The sequence below is a fragment of the Aotus nancymaae genome, unplaced genomic scaffold (assembly GCF_030222135.1).
Source record: "Aotus nancymaae isolate 86718 unplaced genomic scaffold, 86718_ANA_hifiasm-v0.15.2.pri h1tg000016l, whole genome shotgun sequence".
In the NCBI taxonomy this organism is placed as follows: domain Eukaryota; kingdom Metazoa; phylum Chordata; class Mammalia; order Primates; family Aotidae; genus Aotus; species Aotus nancymaae.
In genome coordinates, this window is record NW_026988428.1 from 63,979,844 (window position 1) to 63,994,057 (window position 14,214).

The following is a 14,214-nucleotide window of genomic DNA, read 5'->3' on the forward strand; positions in this document are numbered from 1 at the left end:
CTGGGCAGCCCAGATGAATGGGTTTTCCCCCAGCAAAACACAACCTTCACCAAGGGACAAGGTGCTTCATTAATCGGGTCCTGCTTCCTGTGCCACCCAAATCAGAGAGACCCTCCAACAGGTATTGTCAGACATCCTACATAGAAGCAATCCTACTGGCATCAGGTTGGTGCTCCTTGAGGTCAGAGGTCCCAGAAGAAGGAGCAGGCACCCATCTTTGCTGCTCTCCAGCCTCCTTGAGTGATATCTCCAGGCACGGGAGTGAATCAGATGAATAGGGCCTGAAGTGAATCCCCAGCAAACTGCGGCAGCCCTACGGAAGAGGGACCTGTTGATTGGCTGGAAGCCATTCTCCTCAGCAAACTAACACAAGACCAGAAAACCAAATACCACATGTTCTCACTCATTAGTGAGAGTTGAACATTGAGAAAACATGGACACAGAGAGGAGAACAACACACACCAGGGCCTGTTGTGGGGTTGGGGGCGAGCGGAGGGGACTTAGAAGATGGCAGCAAACCACCATGGCACACATATACCTACGTAACAAACCTGCACATTCTGCACATGTATCCCATTTTTGTTCTTGTTTTAGAAGAAATAAAGAAAATTGTTACTTTAAAAAAAAAAAAAGCCCCACCTTTCAATACTGCCACATTTGGGATTATGTTTCAATATGAGTTTTGGAGGGGCCATTCAAACCATAGCAGGGTGGAAACAGGGAGACCAATCCGAAGGTCACTGCAAATATGTAGGTGAGCAAGGTGGTAGGTTGGTCTATAGTGGTAGCCACAGAGGTAATAATAGGCGATCAGCATTGGGAGAAATCGATCATAGATACAGGCATAGATGAATAAAATCACAAGGAGATCACATTTTATTGACAACTGAATTGCTGCCTATATATAGTTTTCTACAAACTAAAAATGGATAATATTAACTATACAAAGCCCATTAGCATTTACATACAGTTACTTCAGCAAGTTTTGTAGGTTTCATGCTAGGTAATTTAGTGAATATGGCAAACACAATCAAAGTTATTCAGCACCATTTCAGCTAAAAGTATCAGCTTTTTTTTTTTTTTTTTTTTTTCTTTTTTCAATGAACGAGAGGTTCTCATATTGCCCAGCTTGGCATCGAACTCATAGTCTCGCCTCCTCAAGCACCAGGACATCTGGCCGGAGCCATCGCGGCTCCCAAAGTATCAGCTTTTAACACAGCTACACACACACACAGCACCACCACCACCACACATAATCAAACACCAATATTTCAAACCCAAAAAATCAACAACTAATTTACAAAATAAATACTATTTTTAAAAGTAGTAGTAGGAAAGTTAGGCTAAAAAGCCATTGCTTGGAATTTTCCAGCTTAGATCCAGGAAAAATTAACAAATTGAGAATTTTAAGAAAGACTACCATATTTTATTAAAGTTGGATGTGACTGCCCTTCACAATTAATACTACATGCATCAGAAAAGCATAATTTCTGGCTGTCAGAACAATGACTTCCCTGCTAGTTTAAACTATAGTTATACAGCTCTAAAGAAACATCAAAAATTTGTATAAATGGGTTGAAAACATGATTTTCTATTCAAATTAAAAATGCAAACATGAATACAATGTTACTTCAAATAATTAAGAAATTGTATCCAGTCATTAGCTAAGTAATGAGGCCAAGTCATTCCCAGTAACTTCCTGTGATATCAAAGGGAATGCATTTTATCTCTAATGAAACACAGCTGGGTCTGTCATGAAATAACAATGTGAAGGTGAGCCCTTTGGCTTCCAGGGGATTTTATTTCCTCTGCTATAGAATTGAAGGACTTTGTTTAAGGTGTCTTACAAAGAATTCCCGCTTTGCAAAGACATGTTGGGTGGAGTAAGAAGTAAACTTTTTAAAAGGCATTTGGACTTTTTTCTATCTGTACAATACCACAATTCAGAACTATTCCACACTGTTGTTCTGGAAAAATTTTGCTTATAGAATGCAAAGGTAATGACTGATATTAAAAAGTCTGAAAATGAAGCATTAAACAATAAAAAAATGTGGTTTAAAAATCTTTAAATTACCTGTAATATTTGTGTTAAAAATGATGCACCACTACCAGTTAGAATACCCCACCTTTGAATTTTAAGAGCTAAGAATCTGAGCAGGGGGGAAATGACAAGAAGATTGCATTATTCAAGCCATTCTTCTAAATATGCATTCAGTGCACACCAATTGAAGAGGAAACACCTTGAAATACTACTAAGAAAGCAAAGAAAGATTATTCCTTCCATCAAACACCATACAAAAACCACATTATCTACACACACACACACACAGTCTTGAATGAATCAAACAAAATAAAATAGATCATCATGACTAAAAATGCTCTATGACCCAGCATGTTCTCTGTGTTCCAATGATGCATGTACGTTCTGCCCTATTCTGATTGGTTCTTTTCTCTCTCCATCACAAGCACCACTTTGTGGGTTTCTAGTTGAAGGTTATTCCAGGTATATTACAAATCCTACTTGCTTCAAAGTTACAAGGAACATCATTCCAGGCCCACTTATCTTGGTTATAAACAAGAACAACACAGTTTTCTCCCTGATTGTTGTTGGGTTCATTCTCATGCCAGAATCTGAAAGAAAACAACATAGATAGAGATATATAGGTATATATAGATAATGTAGATTATAGATGTAGATTAGATATAGATATATTAAGAGACAATTCAGAGAAATGTCCCCAGTGAACAGTTTAGACCTGCACTAATACTATAGTCACTAGACACTTGTAGCTACTGAGCACTTGAAATGTTGCTTCTCTGAATTGAAATGTGCTTTAAGTCTTAAGTGCACACTGTATTTTGAAGAGTTAGTACCAATAAAGAATGTCAAACATCTCAGTAATAATTATATATTGATCACATGTTGAAATGGTAAGATTTGTATATACTGGGTTACATACATCATTAATACATTATCGAAATACATTTCACTTGCTTCTTTTTACTTTCTCAATATGGCTACCAGAAAATTTTAAATTGCACATGTGGTTTTGCATTATATTTTTACTAAACAATATTGGCTTCAAGAAAAAAAACTGAGAAGATTTTAATTCTAATTCAAAGACAATCTTTATTGCTTATATTATTTATTTAAATGTCAAGTCTAAAACAATTTTTATATCACTTCCATGCTATTCATTCTTTCATTATTGACATTGTACAAATAAGAATACTGATAATTTCATGGAAATCACAGAACCATTGTGGAACTGGGACATAGCATATGGAGATTACTCAACCTGCAGTGCTCTCTCCTAACGTTTTTATATCAATGTACTCCACTTCAAAATGGATGTTTCTTCCTACCATATTCTAACCTTTGCTCATAAATCCCCTTAGCCCCACTCAATATACTCACACTATGCGTGGGTTAAATGGTGTCTGGTCCACCCAGCGCCACTGACCTTCAGCGTTCTCATTTCTAAGTCCAAGGAAATAGGAAAACCGTCTATCCAAAAATTGAATAATAAAGTTCTGCATAAAAATATAAATTTCAATATATTTGCATGAGTCAGGTGATGGCTATTAAGTTGGAAAAAGAGGAAAGATGTCAACTAGTTTACTGGTTAAGCACAAAAGCTCTGGCATCAGATAGATCTGTTATCAAATCCTGCTTGTAATTTAAGTGCTTCAGTCTCACCAAACCCCCAGTGCTTTCATCTTTAGAAGGGACAACTCCAAATACTTCATAGAGTTACTATGAAGATTAAGTGAGGTCATACTTACAACCCTTTTAGCACAATGCTTAATAGGATTAGATTTTTAAGGAGGTTTTGTTTTTAATATCACCTTCTTTAATTGTGTGCATATTTCATTAAATTCCATTGTATTCAGAATCACTGAACCTATAGATTGTAAAGCTATGGAGATGAACTCCTTGAGGAAACTATTAATCAAGAAAAAGTTAGGATCTGAGTCATGGTACATAAGTGGAAACATGTTATATGAAGAAATAAATTTCAGCCTTTAAAGAATTTACCCTAATATTTCTTTACTTATTGTTAGATCCATGCACTGGAACTATTTTTCCTATACTTCATCCTGAGAAGCTAGTTCAGTCCTGATTAGCCATTCATTTATTCACCTACTAACCAAACATTTATCAAGACCTATCTAGTGTGCTTCACACTGCACAGGACATTGGAAATGCAAAGGTGAGTAGAGCATGGTTCCAGCTCTCCACGTAGGAGGAGTCACTGGAAGAGATGGAGCAGTAACACAGTTATAGTGGAGTGGAGTAAATGCCATGATCTCATTGTGCACAGAGTCCCACAGAAGTACCCTCTACTTAGAAAAGGGAGGGGTAGAATGCAGAAGGTAGTTAGGGTAGCTTTCTGGAGAAGATAACGTATGAATCAAATATAGAAAGACCAAAAGAAGTTGGCCATAAGACAAAAAATTGAAGAGGAAGAAAGGGCTTTCCGGGCAGATGGAGCAGATGAAAACAGACAGAGGCATTGCAAGACAGAGAAATTCCTCTTTTTTCCACAAAGAGATTCAAACCAGCAGAGAAACTGATGTGATCCTCCCAACACACCTGCTCAGATTCCGTGCTGATGGTCATCAGATGGGCCCTCGTCCCTGAACAGTTCCTTTCACTCTCAGCCCACGTCTTGTTGTCAGTAAAAGGAAAATAGCAGTTGGACTGGAAGGCTCTCCAGCCAACAGGACAACAGTTCCAGGTGCTCCCTCAGGTGAAAATTAAAATGGAAATTGGTAACAAAACAGCATTTCATCTGTAACAGATTGCATAACTATTCTACTACCTCATATTCAACTTATATTTGTGAGAATAATATCAAGATTACCAAAATTATTCTGTCCTCCTGCCAAAAGATCCTAAAAATTGCATTCCTAAATATCTTCTAAACATAAGTATTGGAAACCACATAATGACTATGAGAAAATTATAAAACATTATCTTAGAAAGCATGAATATTATTCAATGTTCCTACATCTGTTGACTTTCATATTTAAAGTGTTTCCATTACAAAGCTTTTGCAGGATATTTTACCTAAAGGTGGTAAAGAACCCGCTAAACTTCAAGCACTCTTCCATTCTCCCAAATGAGATGACAAATTCTACAATAATAAAAGAAATAAAGACATGTCCACAAAGCTATATATTCTAGGAGGAACCTGTCTTTATGATATATCTGAATCAAGGAAAAATTCAATTTGATTAATGTTACATTTTGGATGTCAAAAAGAACCCATCAACCTGTTAAGCCATATTCTCCAGTTATTAACTGATTACAGTAAGAAGAAATAATTCTATCTTAATGTATTGTTATGTACTCCTATGCCAGATCCTCATCTTAGGCTATTTTAATCCTTCCTGGTTCACTATTGACATTCCTTAAGTCAAATTATGAATTTCAATGAAAATGGAAATTAAAAGAGAAATTCTCTTACACTCTCTACCTCCAGCACTTTTCAGTTCTGATTTCTCTTTGATGCAAGTGAGCTTTGCATGGTGCTCTAACTTGTTCACGCCTGTGCCTCTCTTACAGCGGGAAAAGTTGTGATGAGTCACTGTCAAGGATAAAAGCAAGTTAGGTTCCTTTTTCTATATAAGCACTAATTAGGGAAATAGGGGCTGACCTCCCTACCCTTTCTCATATCCTAATAGTTAAGGCCCTCATATTCTCTTTTCTTTCTATGCAACTTATTTGCTTCAGCTCCAGGTGAATTCATTGAAAGTAATTGTTGAAAATTAATATTTTTATTATCATATTGTCTATTTTGTGCTTTATAGGAGTTTTGCAAACTTTTATGTGCACATGCTTGTAAGCATGTTTTTCTATCAAAATTTGTGTCAGAGTAGAGGCTTTTGGTGAGCACTGGGTTGTATGAGCCTTATGCATTTCTAAAATACTTTCACCTTGAAATATAAACAAATGTAAAAAAGTGGAAAATAGTTTAGCAAACTATTGTAAGGTGAACACTCCAGGTAACAACTAACCTCAAGAAAGCTAAGCTCAGCTCAAGAAACAGAATACTACCAAAACCCCAGGTAGCCTTTGCATCTCAAATGCAACTCACTCCCTCTCCTTTAAAGGTAACCACTGTGCTCTGCTTCACAATTTTATCACTTACTAACATGTCCCCTATAGATCAGATTTGCCTGTTTTTGAATGGCAATCATACTGTATATATTCTGATTCTGTCTTTTGTTTAGCATCGTTTCTGAAATTTACCTATTTTGTTACATGCCAGCTATAATTCATCTATTTTCATTGCTGTAAGTGAACTATTGTCTTCATGAAATGAAATATATTTATCTATTCTACTCCTATTAGATGTTTGCATTGTTTCCAGTGTTTGGCTACTGTGAATTATGCTCTTCTGAGTATTTTTGGCCATGCATTGTGGAGCACATAAGCACGTATTTCTGTAGGGCATATATGTAGGAGTGGAACTGCAAGCAATAGGGTATGAATATTGTAAACTATGATAGTGGCCAACTTTTCCAAACTGGTTGTAATGCTTAAACTCCACCAGAAGCAATTCATTAGAGGTCCATTTGCTCCATGGCATCATCAATATTTGGTAGTGCCAGACTTTTTAATTGTTGCCATCCTGTTATGTGTGCAAAGGTATCTTATTGTGAGTTGCATTTGCATTTCCCTGATAATTAATGAGCCTGGCACTTTTGTGTGTTTATTAGACATTTCATTTTCTCTTTTTTTTAGTACCTATTTAAGACTTTGCCCACTGTTTTTATTGTAAATATTTTTCCTATTGGTTTGAAAGAATTTTTATATAATCTGCATGTGAATTATTTACTAATAATATACATTACAAGTATTTTCTCCTATGGCTTATTTTCACTGTTAGTAGTATGTTTTGTTGCACAGTAACTCATCTTAATGTAGTATAATTTGTCAATGTTTATTTTCTAGTGCACTTTGTGACTTGTTTAAGAAATTGTTCTCCGCCTTAAGGTCATGAGGATATCTTCCATTTATCTTCTTAAAGCTTTATTGATTTACTTTTCACATTTTGCACAATAATCCACTCTAGATTTGTTTTTGTATATAGTATGATGCAGGAGACCATTTCATCTTTTAAATATAAATAATCAATGGGCTCTGCAACATTAATTAAATAAAACTGTTCTTTTCCCATAACTTTGAGATATTGTTTTTTGTTCTATATGAAGAGTCTTATATACATGCAGGATCTGTAACCAAGCTATCCTTTGTTTTCCTCTAGTCTATTTGCTTTGCACCTATACCATATTACTTTAATTATAATTATTTTTGATATCAGAAAGAATGTCTTCCAATGGCTTTAATGATGGTGATGGTTTCAAGGCTGTATACTTATCTCTCAAATTGAGATGTGTACATTAAATATGTGCAGGTTTTTATATGTCAATTTTATATCAATAAAGAGGTCAAAAGAAAGGAAAAAAGAAAGAGAGGTAGAGAAAGAGAAAGAGAGAGAGAGAGAACAATTCTTCCAACCTTGTTATTTTCAGAGCCAGTCTATCTGAAAGGTATTTTTCTGCTGCTTACTCTTTATTCATAAGATACATCCCTTTGTAATCCCAGTCCAAAATGGGCAGAAATTTACTATAGTAACCACCTTTTACATGTACAGAAAATGATTTCAATTCCATCTGTCATTCTCTATCACAACGTAGCACCATCAAAAGAAGGTAAACAATGTAGGTCTGAATATTGAACACAAGACTCTGAAGACATTATAGATAGGTGATGTTAAGAAAAATCAAGATAGCAAAAGGCTTAGAGCAACTTCAGAAAAGATGTTTGGAAAAAATAATTCAAGAAATGTTCTACTTTGGCTAATAACTTACCCAAACAACTGGCAATAAAACAGGAACCGAGAAGTAAGATGAAAACTATAGCAATAACCCAAGAGATCAGCTGGAAATGCATGCCTCCTTCCATTAGGACTAAAAGAAAAATAGAGATTAACCTCCTCTCAAAGACAAGCTAGGGAAGCTAATTCTACCAAGGAGCAATCTAAAAATGAAAGCAAACAACATATATTAGATCTAGAAAAAGCATAAATATTTTCTCCAAATAAATCGATTTTAGAACTTATTGAATAAATAAGAAAGAAAAACGTAAGTTTTTTGGTAATTTTGGAATAAAAAGAATTTTATAAGTAAGATACAAAATCCAAAAGCCATTAAAATTGATAATTTGGGTACATAAAAATTAAAACTTCTATATAACACAAACAATATTAAAGATAAGGAGCATATGAAAGAAAAGTCTTGACATAGTATTAATATCCAGACTGTATAAAGAATTTCAAAATCAACTAGAAAACTAAGCAAAACTTTGAGCAGGAAATTTGCTGAAATTTTAATTTGCTGAAGTTATAAATAGACACTAATCAAACAAAAATATGCCCAATCAGGGAACGGTAAACTAAAAGATTGTGGTATAACTTTTCACATATCAGATTTTTTAAGTAAATTAAATACATGCAGTGTTGGCAAGGCTGAGGGGAAATAAGCACCCTTGGTGAGAAAATAAATGCTGCTGCCTGGACTGTAAAATTAGGAATGCTTTTTAGAAGGATCAATTTAGTAGCATTTATCCATTTTGCAATGCATTACATTTGCCACAATAATTTCAATTATAGTTATCTATCCTATAGAAATAATTGAATTTATTAATGTTAAAAGATATTCATTACAGTACTTTTCAAAATAGAAAAAACATACTAGAATCTAATATTTGCATTTGTATCATCAATAGTGGAAATTCTAAATTATGGTCACTTCACACAATGACATTCTATATAGTAATTAAATAAGCATGTAACAGTATATATTGATGCAAAAAATCTCCAAGAAATATTGTTACCTAAAAAGGTAGTTTTAGGACCTTTGTAAAGTGTGATCCTAATCAAGTCTGCCATGGGAGGGTGATGAGATAAAGTTAAACTTTCATTTTAATTTATACATTTCTGCATTTGTTCTCTATATCTATCAAAAATATTATTTAGTATTATCACAATACAAAGCCACTGGTGTCATTTAAGACAGACATAAAATGCGACAATCAGAGCCTCTCATACACCATAAGCATAAGTATGTTTCTACATCTTCCTTTTCTCTTTTGCCTTTAAAAGAATCTTCTCATATTACCCTCTTTGTTTTCCTCTCATTTCTCTTTTATATATTTTATCTCCCCTCTTGGTCCAATCTACATTGTATAAAGAAGTTTCTATTGTCCCACTTATTTGACTGTATGTCCTTCCTCTTCACCAACATCACATTTCTTTCCTTCCACCTCCTCCTCCCCATCATCATCAACAATCTTTAAAACTACCATCAATTCATATCTTTTAAATTTAGTTATAATTCCATCTGCTTCTTTGAAATTGAAAGGAAAGAAAGTACTCACGTTTACTTTGAGGTTTTTCTAGCCCCATTGTATAATTAGTCTCTTGTTGTTCAATGGTAAGGAGGGCAACAACTTGCTCTATTTTTTCCCTGAGTATATTCCTGTGAATAGAGGAATATATTCAGAAATACCTGAGACTGAACACCAATGTTACATATTCTAGTGAGATTAGAAGTTTCCCAATATAAGAAAGTTAACTCAAAAGAAGAAGTCTTTTTCAAAGACTGGGGTTTCCTTTGATTTATTTCAAGAGATGAGGTAAAAAAGAAAAAAGGAAATTGAGAAAGCAACGCCCCAAAACAGTACAGTCATTAGTAGAAACCCATAGGTATGTTGAGATCACTAGATCAGTGTGTAATGTGGACTTTTCAATTTGTTTCTTTTCTTTCATTTAGACAGAAAATTTAGCAATGCCTTAAAAGAAATAATTGTCATGCCCCAATAAAAAGCTAAAACAGCTGAATAGGAACAACTCTGGTCTGCTGTTCCCAGCAAGAGTGCACCAGAAGATGAGTGATCTCCACATTTCCAACAGAGCTATGAGGTTCATCTCATTGGGACTGGTTAGACAGTGGGAACAGCCCAAGGTGGGCAAGCCAAAGCAGGGTGGGACATAGCCTCACCCAGGATGTGCAAGCGGCCAGAGAACTCTCTCTTCCAGCCAAGGGAAGCCATTAGGGACTTTTCTGGACACTCCAGCACTCTGATTCAGATACTAAATTTTCCCATGGTTTACACAACCCATAGACTAGGAGACTCCATCCGGCGCCTACAATGCCAGCGCCCGGGTTTCCAGCACAAAACTGGGTGGCAATTTTAGTCAAGTGGCACCTGGAATGCCAGCAAGAGAGAACCACCCATTCCCCTGAAAAAAGGGACTGAAGCCAGGGAACCAAGCGAGCTAGCTCAGCAGGTCCCAACCCCATGAAGACTAGCAAACTAAAATCCACTGGCTTAAAATTCTCACAACAAGCACAGCAGTCTGAGCTCAACCTGGGAAGTTAGAGCTTGGTAGGGGGAGGGGTGTCCACCATTACTGAGGCTCCCTAAGGGGTTTCAACATTGCCTGTGTAAACAAAGCCACTGGGAAGTTTACACAGCAGCTGGGCAGAGCCCAGTAAGCGGTTTCAACATTGCCTGTGCAAACAAAGCTGCTGGGAAGTTTACACAGCAGCTGCGCAGAGGCCTCTGCAGGCAGACTCTCAAGTATATTCCCTTCTTGCTGGGCAGGGCATCCCAGAAAAAAAAAAAAAAAAGACAGCAGCCCATCAGGGACTTAAAAAGCCCCCACTTTCCTGGGACAGAGCACCTGGGAAAAGGGGAGGTTATGAATTCTGCTTCAGCAGACTTAAACATATCTGCATGGCAGCCCTGAAGGGAGCAAGGATCCCCCAGCACAGTGCTTGAGCTCTGTTAAGGGACAGGCTGCCTCCTCAAGTGGCTTCCTGACCCCCTCCCCTATGCCGTGTATCCTAGCTGGGAGACACGTCATACATAAGAGCTCTGGCTGACATCTGCCAGGTTCCCTTTTTGGGTCACAGCTACCAGAGGAAGAAACAGGTAGCAACCTTTGCTGTTCTGCAGCCCCTGCTGGTGATTCCCAGGCAAGCAGGGTCTGGAGTTGACCTCCAGCAAATTCCAGCAGACCTGCAGCAGAGGGGTCTAACTGTTAGAAGGAAAATTAACAAACAGAAAGAAATAGCTTCAACATCAACAGAAAAGATGTCCACTCAGAAACGTTATCCAAAAGTCACTAACTTCAAAGACCAAAGGTAGATAAATCCATGAAGATGGGAAGGAATCAGCACAAAAAGGCTGAAATCACCAAAAGCCAAACACCTCTTCTCCTCCAAGGGATCACAACCCCTCACCAGCAAGGGAACAAAACTGGATGGAGAATGAGAGTGACAAATTGACAGAAGCAGGCTTCAGAAGGTGGGTAATCACAAACTTCTCCAAGCCAAAGGAGCATGTTTTAACCCAATGCAAGGAAACTAGGAACCTTGAAAAAAAGATTACACAAAATGCTAACTAGAATCACCAGCTTATAGAAAAACATAAAAGACTTGATGGAACTGAAAAACACAGCACAAGATTTCCATGAAGCATACACAAGTTTCAATAGCGAAATCAATCAAACAGAAGAAAGGATATGAGATACTGAAGATCAACTCAATGAAATAAAGCAAGAAGGCAAGAGTAGAGAAAAAAGAGTGAAAAAAATAAAAGACTTCAAGAAATGGGACTATGTGAAGAGACCAAATCTACACTTGACCGGTGTACCTGAAAGTGACGGGGATAACAAAACCAAGTTAGAAAACACTCTTCAGGATATTATCCAGGAGAACTTCTCCAACCTAGCAAGGCAGGCCAACATTCAAATACAGGAAATACAGAGAACACCACAAAGATACTCCTCAAGAAGAGCAACCCCAAGGCACATAATCGTCAGATTCACCAGGGTTAAAATGAAGGAAAAAATGCTAAGGGCAACCAGAGAGAAAGGTCATGTGACCCACAAAGGGAAGCCCATCAGACTCATAGCGGATCTCTCGGCAGAAATCCTACAAGATAGAAGACAGTGGGTGATCCAAGATGGCCGATTAGGAGAAAGTCAGGATTGCAGCTCCAAGAGAAGGTGCAGAGGGTGAGTGGACGCCGCATTTCCAGACGATTTTTTACTGCCCACAGACCAGGAGATTCACAGGAGGAGGAGACCCACGGGTGGCCAGCGCCGCTGGTTTGAGCGGCGAGGCTGCTCAGCCTATGCCCTGGGGCGGGGGGCAGTGGCTCGTTGTACAGAGCAAGAGTGACTGAGTCCCCTCTGAGCCAGCAAGGGGAGCTGAAGCAGGGATTCAAGTCAGGAGACTCCCGGGCAAGGACGCGCCACAAATCTCAGAGCCGCTGCTTTGGCTGATGCAGCGGCTCACAGGGCAGCGAATTTTTACTGCCCACAGACCAGGAGATTCACAGGTGGAGGAGCCCCACGAGTTGCCAGCGCCACTGGTTGGACTGGCGAGGCCACTCGGCCTGCACCTGGGGCAGGGAGGAGCGGCTCCTTGTGCAGAGTGAGCGAGACTGGATCCCCTCTGGGCCAGCAAGGGGAGCTGAGGCAGGGAGTCAAGCCAAGAGATTCCCGGGCAAAGAGGGCGCCACCAGAAACATGGCTGAACCCGGGACGGTCCAGCTCTGTGGAGGAGGGGCGTCCCCCACCGGGAAACACCCTGCAGTTCCCAGGGCAATTTGCTGTAACCAAGACAACCTGCCACTACAGAGACTCCGTCACTACAGGGGTGGGCCAGCATAGAGGAAGCAGTTCTAACTACACCCATATAAACAGGACTGCAGGGAAGTTCACACGGAACCTGGGCAGAGCCCACAGCAGCTCAGCGAAGCCTCTGTAGGCTGAGTGTGACTAGGCTGCCACCTTGTGGGCAGGGAAAACAATTGCAAGCCAGCAGAAAATCATAAAGTCCTAACTCCTTGGGACAGAACACCTAGGGGGAAGAAAAGGGGGTTTATGAGTTCAGCTACTGCAGACTTAAAATTACAAAATCAGAAAGACAGCAATTACAAAGTCAATAGGTGGATAAATCCACAAAGATGGGAAGAAACCAGCGCAAAAAGGATGAAAACACCCAAAACCAGAACACCTCTCCTCCTACAAGGGAGCACAACTCCTTACCAGCAAGGGAACAAGACTGGATGGAGAATGAGTGTGATGAAATGACAGAATCAGCTTTCAGAAAGTGGATAATAAGAAACTTCCGTGAGCTAAAAGAACATGTTCTAACCCAATGCAAAGAAACTAAGAAACTTGAAAAAAGACTTGACGAAATGTTAACAAGAATGGACAACTTAGAGAGGAATATGAGTGAAATGATGGAGCTGAAAAGCACAACACGAGAACTTCGAGAAGCATGCACAAGTTTCAACAGCCGAATTGACCAAGCAGAAGAAAGGATATCAGAGGTCGAAGATCAACTCAATGAAATAAAACGAGAGGCAAGATTAGAGAAAACAGGGTAAAAAGAAATGAACAGAGTCAACAAGAAATATGGGACTATGTGAAAAGACCTAATCTACGTTTGATAGGTGTACCTGAATGTGACCAAGAGAATACATCCAAGCTGGAAAATACTCTTCAGGATATTATCCAGGAAAACTTCCCCAACCTAGCAAGGCAGGCCAATATTCAAGTTCAGGAAATACAGAGAACACCACAAAGATATTCCTCTAGAAGAGCAACCCCAAGGCACATAATCCTCAGATTCAACAGGGTTGAAACAAAGCAGAAAATACTAAGAGCAGTCAGAGAGAAAGGTCAGGTTACCCACAAAGGGAAGCCCATCAGATTCACAGCAGATCTCTCAGCAGAAACCCTACAGGCCAGAAGGGAATGGGGGCCGATATTCAACATCCTTAAAGAAAAGAACTTTCAACCCAGAATTTCATATCCAGGCAAACTAAGCTTCATAGGCAAAGGAGAAATAAAATCCCTTACAGACAAGCAATTGCTGATAGATTTTGTCACCACCAGGCCTACCTTAGAAGAGCTCCTGAAAGAAGCACTAAACATAGAAAGGAACAACCAGTGCCAGCCACTCCAAAAACGTACCAAATGGTAAAGAGCATTGACACAATAAAGAAACTGCATCAACTAATAGGCAAAACAACCAGCTAGCATCAAAATGGCAGGATCAAATTCACACATAACAATATTAACCTTAAATGTAAATGGGCTAAATGCCCCAATCGAAAGA

The 14,214-nt window shown here is 38.5% G+C and overlaps 1 protein-coding gene across 2 annotated transcripts; it reads right to left on the minus strand.

Moving 5' to 3' along the window:
- Positions 1-1,203: 1,203 nt before the first annotated feature.
- On the minus strand, positions 1,204-9,673 carry CLEC4D (C-type lectin domain family 4 member D). Of its 2 annotated transcripts, none has more exons than XM_012458383.2 (6): positions 9,452-9,673; positions 7,885-7,983; positions 5,484-5,594; positions 4,598-4,749; positions 3,419-3,534; positions 1,204-2,631 (listed from the first exon to the last, which is right to left on the minus strand). In XM_012458383.2, exons 1-6 carry the CDS (start codon positions 9,477-9,479, stop codon positions 2,484-2,486), a joined length of 654 nt encoding a protein of 217 aa, XP_012313806.2. In that variant the 5' UTR covers positions 9,480-9,673; the 3' UTR covers positions 1,204-2,483. The 2 variants fall into 2 exon arrangements, with proteins under 2 accessions (XP_012313806.2, XP_012313805.2); XM_012458382.3 differs by having other exon boundaries at positions 5,475-5,594.
- Between the last annotated feature and the right edge of the window lie 4,541 nt (positions 9,674-14,214).

What these genes read in the sequence shown, in the direction of transcription:
- CLEC4D (XM_012458382.3), bottom strand. Translation starts at nt 9,479, where the DNA reads ATGGGGCTAGAAAAACCTCAAAGTAAAC. An exon ending in AGAAAAACCTCAAAGTAAAC is followed by an intron (nt 7,984 to 9,451) that starts GTGAGTACTTTC and finishes TTTTTCTTTTAG; the next exon opens with TCCTAATGGAAGGAGGCATG. An exon ending in TCAGCACGGAATCTGAGCAG is followed by an intron (nt 3,535 to 4,597) that starts GTGTGTTGGGAG and finishes ATTTTTATGCAG; the next exon opens with AACTTTATTATTCAATTTTT.